Here is a 14,561-nt window from a genome sequence, read left to right as displayed (position 1 = left end):
TCAACATTTATGCTAAATCCTCTGTACCCCTTAATCTACATTGAATTCTACATCTTTGTTCTAAAGAACCTAAAACGTATGTCACATGTTGGTGTGGCCAGCCTAAGCCCTATCAATGTATGCTGCCTAGAACATCCAAATGACCTCAGTCCCTGGTGCTGCCTGCCCAGCTGCCTGTGGCCCTGTCTGGGGGCGCGTGTGGCCGTTGGGTGGTGGTAAGTGGAACCATGTGGGGGAACCCGACACTGCTGCTGAATGGGCAGAATGGTTAACCTGGTCAGACAGGAAAGCCTCAGAGCTCTGAATGGATGGTGCTGTAAATCCTTTCAACAGAGAGAGGAGCAGATAGACTGGCACACTGAAAAAGAGAAAAGTGGGTAAGAGAGAGAGAGGGTGGGGTAGAATAGCTGGAAAGAGGTAAAGATGGGGAGAGGTAGTGAGTGAGAGCGTTCGGGATAAGATGCTCATCTGACGAGAGGCAGAGAAAAAGCAATGTAGATTGGGAGGAGAAACAGAGACAGAGGAAAGAGACTTCTCCAGTCCAGCTCCGTCTCAGGGGTTTCTGCGGCCACCGTGCCTTCCAGTGTGGCCGCCAGACAGGAGGCATTTACCGTACACCATCCGGCAGGCAAACAACAAGCAGCCACACTAATGGGCGAAAAAAGCAAAAAGCCACAAGCCACACGTATCCAGTAAATAGCCGAGCGACCGCAGTCAAAAGAAATGCAGGCCCTTTCCATTCCTTTTGATTCCATATGCCAGGTACACTCCTGCGCCCATTACGACGTCCAGGCCAGTCGCTGTCTGACCACTGTTGTGACTCCTGTAAGTTCATCTCAGGGAGTGTGGTCGCATCCCTGGCTCCCACTGAAATGAGAGGAGGGAGCTTTCAGGAGAGGCTGTGTGGGGGCATGGAGAGAGAGGAGAGGCGCTCTAGTCTGCTGAGTTCAAGAGACTTAGTCAGCCATTAGCCTGTGTAAATATTTCATTCTCCTCCCAAGATGCATGTATTTGTATGTATGTGCGCACGCATGCGTGTGTGTGTGTGTATATGTGTGTGTGTGTGTGTGTGTGTGTGTGTGTGTGGTGTGTGTGTGAGTGTGTGGTGTGTTATCTGTGTACTGGAAGATGAGAAGGGTCAAATGCTGATGGATCTTCCTGAGGTCAAGTGGGCAGTCCAGTCCCCAAACAGGGATTTGGGGTGGTGGGGTGGCAACCTACCTCCCTATGCCTCAAACCTCCTGTTGACTCCAGCATGTGCTTCAACTTAAGGCAGCGACTGCGTCTGATGAGGGGTTAAGTGAATTTCCCAGCTCACCGGCGTCTGGGCTTATTTGCTTTGTTCAGCTCTGCAACGGATTACAAAGAGCCCATGCCCTCCAGTCGCATGCCCACAAATCCCCCCCAGGTCATTACTGTTACAGGAATGGTGTGATTGAGGCCCCCTTGTATTTGACTCTACACAGAGATACAGAAACCTGACACACACTGTTACACCAACACTGCACAGACCTTCAGCATGCATTCATTCAGGGCCAACTAAAACTGGTATGTCTGTAAGATTGAACTTGATCTTACAAGGTAGTATTTTTTCTCCCTTGCTTTCTCCCTCCGTACTCTTTCTTTCCTTTTCACATACACAAGCTCAGAGACTTTTTCCACTTTGTCCATCCTTAATGTCAGTCTTTTGAAAATGCAAGTTAATCTTCTGAACTTGATTTGAATGCTCCTCTGTTCACTGCACTTTCCTAAACAATTCTACATTCTGTTGCTGCTTGAAGCTTGAACATTTCTAAGCATCCATAGTAATCATTAAACTGCAGCTGGGATGTTGCTCTCTCTTGCAAAAATTGTAGCCCCTCTTCTTGTATCGCCAGCTCCCTGACTCTCTCCTTCAATCTTTCTCTCACTCCCTTTCTCTCTCCCTCACTCCCTCTTTTTTTTTCATTCTTTCACAGACGCTGTTCACCAACAGCACTGGCGCCTCCCTTAGGCTGTGATTAAAGTCAGTGAGTGAAATAAGATACAAGGAAATTGAAATGATTAGCTTTTATTGTAACCACGGCGACTGGCACGGCTGCCCTGCCACAGAACAGGAAGGCAGGGCCCATAAAACAGGGGCGCTCGACTGTGAAAATATGAGTGAGGCCTCGCTGTGCAGGGAGGAGAGGGAGACGAACGCTGATTATATGCTGATTTCTGCCGCGCTCCATGAAATGCGCCTGACCTCATCACACTGTCTCATGACTCCTTGGGACTCCGCTAGATGCAACTGAGTGATCGATCATGCCGCATGGGTTAAGGCATTAGTCTGCTCATATTTTTACCTTCCGTGGAGAAAGAAACAAAATACTTACTAACAGACATCCTAAAAGTATCTCTCTTCCTTTTTTGATATGTGCGTGTATATTTTATTAGCCATTAAAATGACTTGCATCATGGAAAATGTTGATGACATCTGGCATGGATGTGAATGTTATGAGCCCTGTTGTACGAACCGTAAATTTGAGGATGCCAAGGTAGTGCCCTGAATGAGAAATCTGATTAAAAAGAAGGGCTCGGCTCAGCTTACTCCCCCTTGGCACTCCTCTGTTGCTTACTGATCTGTTTGATCCCTCCCCCAATCCACCTCAGCCCCTTCCGAAGTCATCCCACTAGTCAGCCATACTCGGGCCTGGCAGCAGAATAAAGGCAGTTAGAGCAGCACAACTGCAAGCGGGCCGGGGCCAAACGGGCTCGGTGCCATCTGTGCGTTTCCACATTCTCTCATCGCCAGCGCTGTGCTTCCTCTCCGCAGGCAATCCATCACTCGCCACACACACCAGGCCCTCTCCCCACCGCGCCAGTCAGGCCTTCACCCCGCGCTCCCCGCGCCTCGCCGCACAGCTACAAAGCCACAGGGGAGGACGGATGAGTGCAGACGGGTTGGAGGGCGTAGGCGGAGCGCAACAACGTGGGCAAGAAGGCCACTGTCTCAATCAGGGGCAGATGAAACGACTTTGCCAGCTTCCTCCCTGACTCCTCTCTCCGCACCCCCCCACCCGCCCCCAGAGGAGAGGGGATTCCTCTCCCCCATGGCCTCCCCAATGATTTCCTTCTCTGGAGGATTTATTTAATTTCACGACGGGCGGCTCGGGTGTTGGCAGAAGTTCGGCTTCCCGGTGGGGCACAAATTGTCACGGCCACCAGTTGGCCAATCGCAAACCACCATGACAGGGAGGGAAGTGACATCATGCGCCCTGGCTTGGTGCAAGGGTGTGATGGTACTATAATGGACGTGGCACTGCACGTCTGACGCCTGCCAAGAGCCGCTTAACCACCAGGAACGGCGATGGCGGCAGAGAAGGGCTTGCGCGCTGCCACAAACGGCATCTTAATTTGTCCCAGATAGCTTCCTGTCAGGGGGCCTCCAGCCTCCATCCGGGCCCAGCTTTCCCTCCCTCACCACAGGAGCAGCGCCTGATGCCGATGCTTGTTTTCCTGAGCTTCATCTGCTTGTTGTGGTTACACTGTCTTTATTTTTGTGACTACAGAAAACACATACAGGACCATGGCAAATGGAGACAATACACAGAAGGACAGATCCATGACTTAGTAGAATCATGTTGCCCTGATGCCCAATAACATGAACTAAACAAAATATTCAGTGCAAAATTTGTTGAAAAAAAATTATTGTTGAATTTTGTCTGTTTTTCTAAATAATGAAACTATAAACTGTGCAATGCTTCCACAAATGCCTTTGCCCTGACCTCATGAAGATATTTTATTTTATTTGTGAAGTGAGTGTGATCCACAGTGACATCGAATCGGATTTAAAGATATAAATTTCATAAGCAGACAGCATTGATGTCAGTCAAATAACCGGAGGCCTGTGGCATGACTTCATCGCTCTGAAGGAGAGTTAGCAAAAACATGCACTGGTGAGATCTCTGCACTGCCAGTTCACAGCAAATTTGAAAGATGCTTCTTATTTAGGCAAGCATATTACATTGCAATGTGATACTGGATTACATTCTGTAGAAAGAGGAGACGGGCTCTTTTTCCCCCCCTTCTGCCGTATCCCCCACTCACTTTAGGACGTAACTTCATCACTGATGTTCTGCCAGAGCCGCTGGGGAAGCTGAAGTTTGGAAACACCACGCCCCATCAAGCCCTCCCAGTCTGAGGAGAGTGTTTAGCCGTGAGCTGAAACACACAAACACAAAGCTACGTCCAAGAGTGATATCTGCCTCAGAGGATTTGCAGTTTAATGGACTGGGCTAAATGCATTCCCTCTCTGTGTTACCAGGTGAATAGGGCCATATCTGGTTTCTGCGCGCAGTTTTTTCTCCACGTCTCGTTCTCATTAGCACTTATCCACTTTCCCACTCCATGGGGGTTTCCCTCTCCTCCTGTTAAAAAACAAGTTGGAGAAGTTAGAGAACAGCACACCTTTAAGGTTCATTTCCTCACTGGAAGGAAGAGAATTTCTTATGCTGACAAATGCCTCAGAGAACCATGATGATGATCAATCCTGCACATTTTGCATAATTGTTTGGCATCATTTGGCTATTCTTACTTGTTTGGTGCAATGTAATGCTGGGTTGGTGCTATTCACAGCCCCAATAGTAAGTATGAGAACATGAAAGCAGATGTGCATGTATGACTGTTTTGAAACGTAGCAGTTGATGTTCCAACTATGCCATTTTGTCTTTTATCTCAGTCCATATCATTGTGATTCGTCAGTCAACAAGTCATTGCATGCAACAGCAGCTGTTGCACAAGCAATGTCACAAACAAGAAGATCAAGTGATCCGGGCTATCAATCACAACATTTGCTAATATGCTTTTGACTTGTGCATTCATTTCATTTGGTCCTTTAAAAAAGACCTGTATCTCCAACCAAGGGTCGACTTGTCACAAGCCTGGGGATCAGCTGGTCTGCAGTTAGATCACTGATGGTGTGAACTTGAGATGAAAGGAGTTCTCTGGTCTCCTTTATTTCCCCCATACTAAATTGCGTGTAAGCCATCCAAGCATCCGACGTGAGGAAGCTGCGGCCATACGCACATCCCGCCGAAAGGGACCATTTGATGTTGGGTCACATTTTCTGTGCCGGCGGAGAGACAGATAAGAGCGACTGTTCCCCTCACAGCTGTGTGTCCAGGGGCTGTTGGCAAGCACGTCCTCCAGTGAGCTTCCTCCACAACAGGCCATTGTGCCGCCAAGTGAGAACTGCAGCATCTAATTAAGGTCAGAGGGAAGAGAGGATGGGAGCCGAGATGCGGGGGCGCAAGAGGGAATTGTTCTCCACATGTGATGAGGGGAGGGAGACAGTATGCATTGGAGTTATGTGGTTTTGAACGGAGAGAAAATAAGGCTTGCCTGTGATAATACATTGTTATTCCGGCCTTCAGTCCTCACCTGTTCACTGCAGTATCTGTTGCACAATAGAAGTATAAGACTGATGTTCATTTTCATACTTGGCTGCCTGTTTCCTTGCCTGTTCCACATGTACCAATGCCTTGATGATATTGTATAATGATATATGGAGTAAACAGGGAACTAAATTGTTCTGATCCAGCTATTTGGTGTGCAAGCTTATTATAAATATTTCACTATAGTTGGACTTCCAGTTCCATACTCACCTGGTCCTTTTTATAGTTTCAGTTCCTGCATATTTTACCGTCACTTCTTTCTGCTTCCTTTCATTTTCTTTGAACTGTGCTGCATTGTTCTGCTTAGACAGATCTCTTTTGATGAGAACACATTTGTTTCATTAGAGATTAAAGGACTGTAGAATGTAAATATGTCTTTCTGGTGGGTAAAATGTTTTAGATCATTGCAACTGTGACAAAATAAGCCATTGTCATTGAACTTTGATTCCCAAAAGCAATGTTTAAATGTGTTTGATTCGTGCACTGGCAGATGTGCATATGCATTGCTCAAAGTGCACCGACACAAAAAATACACCCGCACCCACAGAGAGAGAGAGAGAGAGAGAGAGAGAGAGAGAGAGAGAGAGAGAGAGAGAGAGAGAGAGAGAGAGAAAGAGAGAGAGAGAGAGAGAGAGAAATAGGGGGGGACGGAGATAGAGAGAAAGAGAGGAGGCATTGCATGTTACATGGTGCCCTCTTGTGGCATGCAATCTTTGGATCTTCCATCATGATCCTGTCTCCAAACGCAAATGTTACTCATGCTTTCACATTCCATTGCCATTCGCTATTTGATGGACACTGTCAGGGAGCCCCAATGGTCCTGGTTTTTTATTTTCCCTCCACTTTTTGGTTATTTTCAGGCCCTAAATTCTAAGCGCTAATTATAATAATAAGCATGCAGATTAGTCAGCATTGCTTCAGAGAGTAGACTGGAAGACATTTGTTTATCCACAGTCTCTGGCAACAGCAGGGTTCTCTGGTGGTTGGTGTTTGTGGAAAAAAACATAATGGGACTTAATTGGGAGTTTAATTGTATGCAGCGCTTCAAGAATGATAGCTCCACAACCAGTGGTATTTGAATGTGTTTCATGTCTGCCCTATTCGCCCTTATTTTGCCTATGGTCCATAATGCTACGGCCATGGTTCTTTAAGCACATGGTGTGAATGGCTGAGGACGTCATTCACAGAAATGATACCTTGCGTGGCCAATTCAGGGAAGTCTATGCAATGAAACAGTTGTTCTCGTGGTAGTTTTCGGGGGTGCATTATGCATGCTTTCTCATCTTAATATCCAGAGGGGGACCTCCATTCATGTATGCCCATCGGACATGTACATGCATCATGGGCCATGAAATCAAAAACGCATGACGACTTTTAAAATGGGTTGATGATGAGATCTTGAATGAACTATATTTGTCTATGCATAATTATGTATGGGACATATGATGTGGTGTGTGATTTGGATTTTAGCAAAGGCATATAACAGAGGGGGATGCTGTAATTTGAGAGTGCGTTTGGATTTTTATGAGCAGGCACTGTGTAACATGTCCCCTTCACCAACAGAGAGCACCTGATAGCCCTATGGAGTGAACGGGAAAAAAAATGTTGATGAAGGCAAATGAAAACAGACAAGCTGTAGTAGGCCTACAGCCACGGTGCCAAGCTTACCACAGGAGCTCAAATTAATGAGAGAGAGAGAGACCGATAGAGAGAGAGAGAGAGAGAGAGAGAGAGAGAGAGAGAGAGAGAGAGAGAGAAAAGGAGTGGCAACTCTGTGTGTTTGTGTATGTGTGGATATCAGTGTGAATTTTTTTTAAATGGGTGTCAGCTGATTAATAAATCAATGTATCATGGAAACCGAATGAGAATTAATTGTATGTTTCTGTGCTTGGATTTCAACCCTTTTGTCAATAGCAGGGTAGTGTAACAACTCAATGGAGACGCATGTTTTTTTTGGCCCGGAATTATTAACTTTTCATTCAGTGCGGAAATGACAGGGATAGCAATTAAGGAAATGGAATGATTTTATTGGCCATGATGTTTATGTTACTTTCCAGATGTTGGACAGCTGTACGCACTAAGAGCCCTGGCCTTACAGATATGGCAGTCTGAAGAAACTGGCAAGAAGAGTTGTATTTAATGAAAATTGAGCTTGCTTTCTATGATGCTTATGATGAACAACAGAGTGTGACTGGTTACTTTTCTATTCCCCTATGACAGAGGGATATACCCTCCTTAGGATATCCAAAGGTAATTATAAAAACAGCAAATGTTTTACATATTTGAATTAGGGTGTTCGAGTTTAAAGAGATACTGTTAAGCTTGTTGCACATCAACCTAATACTAGATTTGTGTATGTTTATCGGGTTTTGTGTGAGCCATGAGTTACATCTGCTATGTACCATGAAGGGAGAGAAAATGGAGAGCCATTTCCTTCCCTCAGTCCCAACAAACAAACACACACACACACACTCTCTCTCTCTCTCTCTCTCTCTCTCTCTCTCTCTCTCTCTCTCTCTCTCTCTCTCTCTCTCTCTCTCTCTCTCCCTCTCCCTCCCTCCCTAACTCATCACACCATCATCAGCACCAAAACATAATTTACAAATCAATTGTTATATCCAGGTCTTATCAAAATCTTAAAATCCTTTGCCATTTTCAAACAGTACTTCACATAGGTGGCCAATTGTTTCCCCGACTACTGTGTTTCTGACCAACTGATTGTTTCACATAGTTTGGATCGTTGTGATGGTCTTACATCTGGTTTCCAGTGAAAATGCATCACCCCATTACCATCGCCTGTGATCTGAAGGATGCTTTAATCTGAGGCTATAAACTCTGCTTAATTACATCCTCTTTAAGTGCTCAGTTAATTATAACACAATCAAACAGGAAATGCATCTATTTTAGTCAGATCAGCAGGCTGTGTTAAAGATGCTCTGCAGACAGTTGTTTATATCCCTTAATTCTTGAGTGTAAACCACAAAGACACACATGAAGCATCATGCACTCATGATGAGTTTAACCTCTAATTGTGCTGAACTGTAAGAACGTTCAGAACGTCCTATAGGCTACTATTAACACAAAGAAGGTGGAAAAAACACTTCACTCTGAACTGCATCAAAATTATTTAAGATACTCCTCTTCTCCTCTTATTAATTAGTCAAGATATTCTAAAGTACAGACATCTTACATTGAGTTGGGAGTACCGTGGACAGTAAAGCGAACCGTTTTTTATTTTTTTTATTTAATCAATAACAATGAACAACAATTCCAGAGAGGTATCAATACAGCCAAGTGAAATAGAGACAGAAAATTAATTCAGCGATTCGTCACTTCCTGTTTACACATTTCAAAATGGCGTCTGGTGTTGAGGTAAGCATTGCTGTGATACGCTTTCAGACACATGCAATTATTGGTTTAAAAAACATTAAATGTATTATTGTAAACTACGTTTCATGGTGTTGCTATTTCTAAGACAGCATATATTGTTCGATCCTTCCCTAGTTTGGGCTATAAGCCACAATTTACCGTCGATAACTTGCTGTTAGCTAACTGGCTAACACAGGTATTTTAGCCAACGTTGGTTGAAGTGGCTGGCTATTATTTGAATTTACTGGTAACTTGTAGACAAAGGGGGGAAATACGGATGAAACAGGCTCTTGGTAATGTAACATTACGTCCTCAATGCTAAATAGGCAGCAGCGGTGGTCTTATTTGGTCACTGTTGATGTTGTCAATGCTAAAACGGTAACGTTACTGTTTTAGAAATGTAGGCTGCTAGGTTTGTATTTTTCGAAGTGCTCAACTTAACATTGCTTAGACCGTTCGTCCGTAGAACCTGGATCCGTGTTATGAGGGAGGCACGAGGTATCCTGCTGTCTGATAACTTTACATACAAGTAATTTCTGTCACTGATAATCCTCACTCAGGTGTCTACACCAGTTCCCGAAGAAGATGCAGAAAGCCTTGGATCCCAGAAGAGAGAAGATAGATTACGAAAGTTTCGTGAACTTCATTTCAAAAGGGTATGTGATACTAACTAATCTAACTGTCACCCCATGATATTTCTTGTCCTTTTTTTTGCAATACTTGTTGGGAAGTGTTGTATGAGGCAAAATATCTATAAACCTAAACAACTCAAATGTGTCATTTTGTGAAATTACAAATAATGACTCAGCCTTATGGTTAACATATCTTGCAGTGTTTAGAGATTATTGACCTTTCATTTCCATGTGTTTGAGACTTAATTAAATGGGATTTGTCCCCTGTGTATTATCCTCATTAGAGTAGGTAGTGAATGCGTGGTATGTCTCTGTCATAGAATGAAGCTCGCAAACTGAACCACCAGGAGGTGGTTGAGGAGGACAAGAGACTGAAGCTTCCATCTAACTGGGAGGCAAAGAAAGCCCGCCTGGAGTATGACCTAATGGTCGACGACAAGAAGAAGGTGTTGTAATTTTGTCTTCCTTTTTGTAACCCTTGAAAACTAGCCGTTTTAGCCATTTATGGTTAATTGCATGTTTTAAGCTGTCCAATTCATATTAGGCCCAAAAGTGTTTTCTTATTTTGCCTTTTATCTTTTATATTTGTTTATCTATAGGGAAATCTTGTTGACTATTAGTGTAATTCATAATCCATATTCAATTCAATTTTATTTATATAGCGCCATAACAATACAATTGTCTCAAGGCGCTTTACAGGGCCCAGAGCCTGAATTGAGCTTGATATTGTGTTAAACATTTCAAATGAAGGGTTCTAAAGAGCCAGCAGACTTCAAATGAGACGGCAGACATAAATATGAACCAATCTAGCCCCAATACTGGATTTGATATGAATACAACTGCTGAAGTTGCAATGTATTGGCCCAATCAATAAGCTTTAAACCACTTTGGAAGGCCAGAAGTGCAGACCAATGTCCAAACAATGCTCACAGAAATAAATATTTCAGGGCCCTTTCTCTCATCTGTGCCCATCTCTGAAGTCAAATTAGGCCTTCTGCTTCCTTAAGCTAAAACCTGGAAAGTGATTCAGAGGTTTTAAGAATGACCAGTGAGCGAGCCCTGCAGTGGGTGTCATGACAGACATTCGTCTGTACTACAGGCACAGGTTTGATAAGCTGTTGTGTGGTTTGTAGGAGTGTGCTGACAATGGGGAGGATTACCACCGTGTGAAACTGCTTGAGATCAGTGCAGAGGATGCTGAAAGATATGAGAAGAAGAAGAAAAAGAGGAATCCGGACCCAGGGTTCTCTGGTGAGTCCTGTTCACACACCGTGGTAGAACACCACACGGGTACATCTCCCCAGTACTTGTGGAAAAACTTAGCAGTTTGCTCCTAGATGCACAATTCAGTATTCATAATACTCTGGCCAATATGGCTGCCAGCTGTTTCTTTTCAAGAGATTAAATTAAAAGGGGGGCCGAGGGAGGAAACGGTGGCTGTTACTCATTGGTTCTGGCAATTATGAACCAAATTATTTTCCTCTCCCTCTGACTTTGTATCTCTCTCTCCATCTCTTTTTATTTCTCTCCAAACCAATAGGCTATGCTGAAGCCCAGCTGCGCCAGTACCAGCGGCTCACCAAGCAAATCAAGCCAGACATGGAGAGCTATGAAAGGCAACGAGAGGAATAGTAGGTTCCTTGTTTACTTTTCTTGACTTTTAATGGGGCTACATTTGCTGCAGTTTTAACAATTATACCATTTTAATATCTATTAGGGTTAAGATGATAATAGGATGAGGTGTTACATGGTAAATGGCATTTCTAAGGAAAGTGTTGTGATAATACAGTGTGCCCAGATAACAATGTAGCATTTGTGATATGAAACCTCTCTGATTGTCTTTCAGTGGCGATGACTTCCACCCCACCTCCAACAGTCTGATTCATGGAACCCACGTGCCCACCAAAGACGGCGTCGACCGCATGGTGCAGGACCTGGAGAAACAGTAAGTGAGGGGGTGGAGGGTTAGAGAGAGACCAGAACATGCCTTGCAATTGTGAAAAGACTCTTCTGTCCACCAGTGCTGTTGTGGATAACACTAGATGATGGTATCATTTTGGTTGTGCTATTCATAGGGATCTTTGCATTCATTATACAGCATAAAGCAAGACAATGCCAACATGAAATTTAGATAAAGGCTAAAGGGAAACAGTAGCAGCAGTGATTACCCTTTAAATTATTATCTGCATCAGTTTATGTTTGGCTTTGTAGACAGCTGCAACAAAGCCTTGGAAAATTGTGCCAACTTTTATTTAATATACATGGAGCACTTTTATCTATGAGATCAGGCTAAGGGCATTTAGTGTGACTTTCTTTCCTGGATTTCCATGACAAACAGCTCTTGGAAAACTGATAGCGTGTGTGTGTTTGTTTCTCTCCTGAGCCTTGGTGTTCTGGGCTAGATTATGCTCTCGAGCTCTATTTTGGGTGTCCTATTGTAGCCATAGCTTCTGTGAGAGATTAGCCAGTGCAGATGGTGCCAGGACATGACGCATATATCTACGCTTTGAAGACGCTTGGGGGGGGGGAGCTGTGTCTGTGTTAGCTGTGCCGCTTCAGTGGGCTTGGTAGTTGACTGGTTCCATTGTATTATCAGCTCCACGAAGGAGATGTGTGTCGGAAAGTGAAGCAGGACCCTCTGGAGAAGCTTCTGTCAAAACGGAGATTTGAGTCCTTCTTTTAGGGTGTTCAAAGTTCAAATCTCAATTGTCTTTAACCTTTTACCTCTCCCCACCCTGCCTACCCCCCAAACAGGATTGAGAAGCGTGCTAAATACAGCCGCCGGCGTGCCTACAATGACGATGCTGACATTGACTACATCAATGAGCGCAATGCCAAATTCAACAAGAAGGCTGAGCGCTTCTACGGCAAATACACGGCCGAGATCAAACAGAACCTGGAAAGAGGAACTGCTGTGTAATTGTGGGTTCATTTGGGGTAATGTACTGGACATTTCCGCATTCATCAGCTGTCCATCAGCATGTAATACCAAAATCACCCATAATTTGTCCTTTGGGTGATTTCACTGTTGTCTTTGTGGTGAACAAGCTTCTCTTTGGCTGATGGTTAAAGGATGGCAAAGCAGTGGGAACTGTTATCCTCAGAGGTGACTGAAATGGATTTCTCTTACACCTTTCTGTATTCTTTCTTTTAAGCAGTTAAAGCTTTTGGCTATCTCATTTATATTATTTCTTTTTTGTCTTGCATAATAAACAACTATGGTGTTGATATTTTATTACTTCTAACCACAAAAGTTGCAATGCCTTTTCTGTCGACTTGTCGGTGACTCACACTAGTGATGAGAGAGTGTGGGTGTGCGTGCGCGTGTGTGTGTCTGCATGTGCTCATGTGCCTCCAAGTGTTCGTGAGAATTCAAAACCATTTATCTCAGGGGGCATACTGCCAGCATGCCATATTAAAAATACCAGCCAAAGAATGTGTTAGTGTAGGTGTAGGGAGAAAAACAACAATTCAGCAATTCAATTTAGTGACTTTATCAGGCCCATCTCAGGCCTTGGAGCATAACGACATGAGAGGATAAGGCTTGTGACCTGAAACTAGATCAAAGGAGACAATGAAGATTCTCATGCTGTCATAATTGGCCATGACTTCTGTCCACACTTTCCAACTCCAACAGTGCATTTCCCTTGCTTGCCTGGTCAAATGCATCCTGAGGCTTGGACAATATTCTAGGGGGCCTGAGGACACGGCTTGACTTTAATTAAACCCCTGCAAAGCAGAATGGAATAAAAACCATCTTACATGAAGAGAACACAAGTCAAAGATGCAGCACTTGCAGCCGTTTATGTGCACAAACAATCAAAGCTGTGTGTGGGAGGATCTTTCTTTGAAACGTCTTACGCCCTCATATGAATCAGATATGCGCGTCTGAGTTCCATATGTGTTAAATGAATGTTGTGAATTAGCCTGGGGGGTAAAGATAATTGCCCATTTGGTTTGGGGATAGGGATGGCTGCGTTCAAAGGCTTGTGTGTGCAAAGAGTTAGTGACAAGTTGTTTATGACTCCCCTGTGCATTTCTTCTCAGTGGCTGAAGCTCAGGGCAGAGGGACACCATGATGAAAAGGGATCAGGGTTTAGTCAGGGCCAATCAGCTCGCTTTGATACTTAATCTGGTCACCAAGACTCATACAGAGAAATAAAGGGTCAATTTCTATTTACAGTCTCTTAAAGTTTGAATCATTTGAATCAAAGCTTCTGAAAGTGACATTTTGTATTTGGCTGATAGAAGACCCCAATTATATATCCCATCTATTGCCTCTTCTGGTCATTCACACGTATGGAAAGCCAGGTAAAGTAATCAACCTTAAAAACACTATCCTTGTAGGTGTAAAATTAGCTATTACCTACTCTTTTTCACATATACTATATGCAACATGCATCTATATTCAATTGTTCTTTACTAATTCAAGCCTGTGTGGCTTACTTGTTTTCACATTTTCATTTAAATTCAGAGTGGCTTGGGGACAGTTGTAACGGTGGCCGAGGACAGTTACATGCCAGTTTAACGGGGTAAAGTAACATTTTGAGCAACACCCATGCATTATCCTACATAGCCCATAAGGTAATATTGTTTTTATCTTGTGGAAACAAGTTCATTATCTTGTGCGCACAAGTTCATTATTGTGTGGGAACAAGTTAATTATCTTGCACACACAAGTTATTCTTTTGTGGGTTATTATGTTAATATATAATTGACATGTTCCCACAAGATAAAAACATTGTTTTTCTGCTTTTACTCTATAATAAAAGGACATTACAGGAAGATGGTTGGTAGATTAATGATGGTTAAAATGCCCTATGTTTTGACCCAAGTATGTCTATCCATCATCGTTCTATTCGGAAAACGAGTTTCCCCCGTCCCCTACCCCTTTTTCCACAAGTTGACACGTTTTTGGGAGGAGGTCTCAATGAAATGTCTGTGACATGCTTGGGTCAAAATACCACAAGGGACGAGAACCTCAGCCCCTTTCTCACCCTGTCTAAAACAGCCTTGTTCAGAGAGACTGGAGACTGCTTGTTCCTTTAAATGATAATGAGCCACTACTCACCCCACCCCCTCTTCTGAAGGTAATGATGACACCAGATGACAAACCTTTCTATTGTTACTATCACAGATTTAA

The 14,561-nt window shown here is 43.7% G+C and overlaps 1 protein-coding gene across 1 annotated transcript; it reads left to right on the top strand.

The window, feature by feature from the left end:
- Window positions 1-8,766: 8,766 nt before the first annotated feature.
- On the top strand, window positions 8,767-12,671 carry syf2 (SYF2 pre-mRNA-splicing factor). Its single transcript, XM_080849661.1, has 7 exons — window positions 8,767-8,789; window positions 9,347-9,442; window positions 9,739-9,864; window positions 10,552-10,669; window positions 10,959-11,049; window positions 11,265-11,363; window positions 12,173-12,671. The coding sequence occupies exons 1-7, from the start codon at window positions 8,772-8,774 to the stop codon at window positions 12,336-12,338; spliced, it is 714 nt and encodes a 237-aa protein (XP_080705787.1). The 5' UTR covers window positions 8,767-8,771; the 3' UTR covers window positions 12,339-12,671.
- The last annotated feature ends 1,890 nt before the right edge of the window (window positions 12,672-14,561 follow it).

Source organism: Sprattus sprattus, assembly GCF_963457725.1.
Source record: "Sprattus sprattus genome assembly, chromosome: 13".
Classification (NCBI taxonomy): Eukaryota; Metazoa; Chordata; class Actinopteri; order Clupeiformes; family Clupeidae; genus Sprattus; species Sprattus sprattus.
Note: the sequence above shows the minus strand (reverse complement) of the source record. Positions and strands in the feature narration are given on the sequence as shown.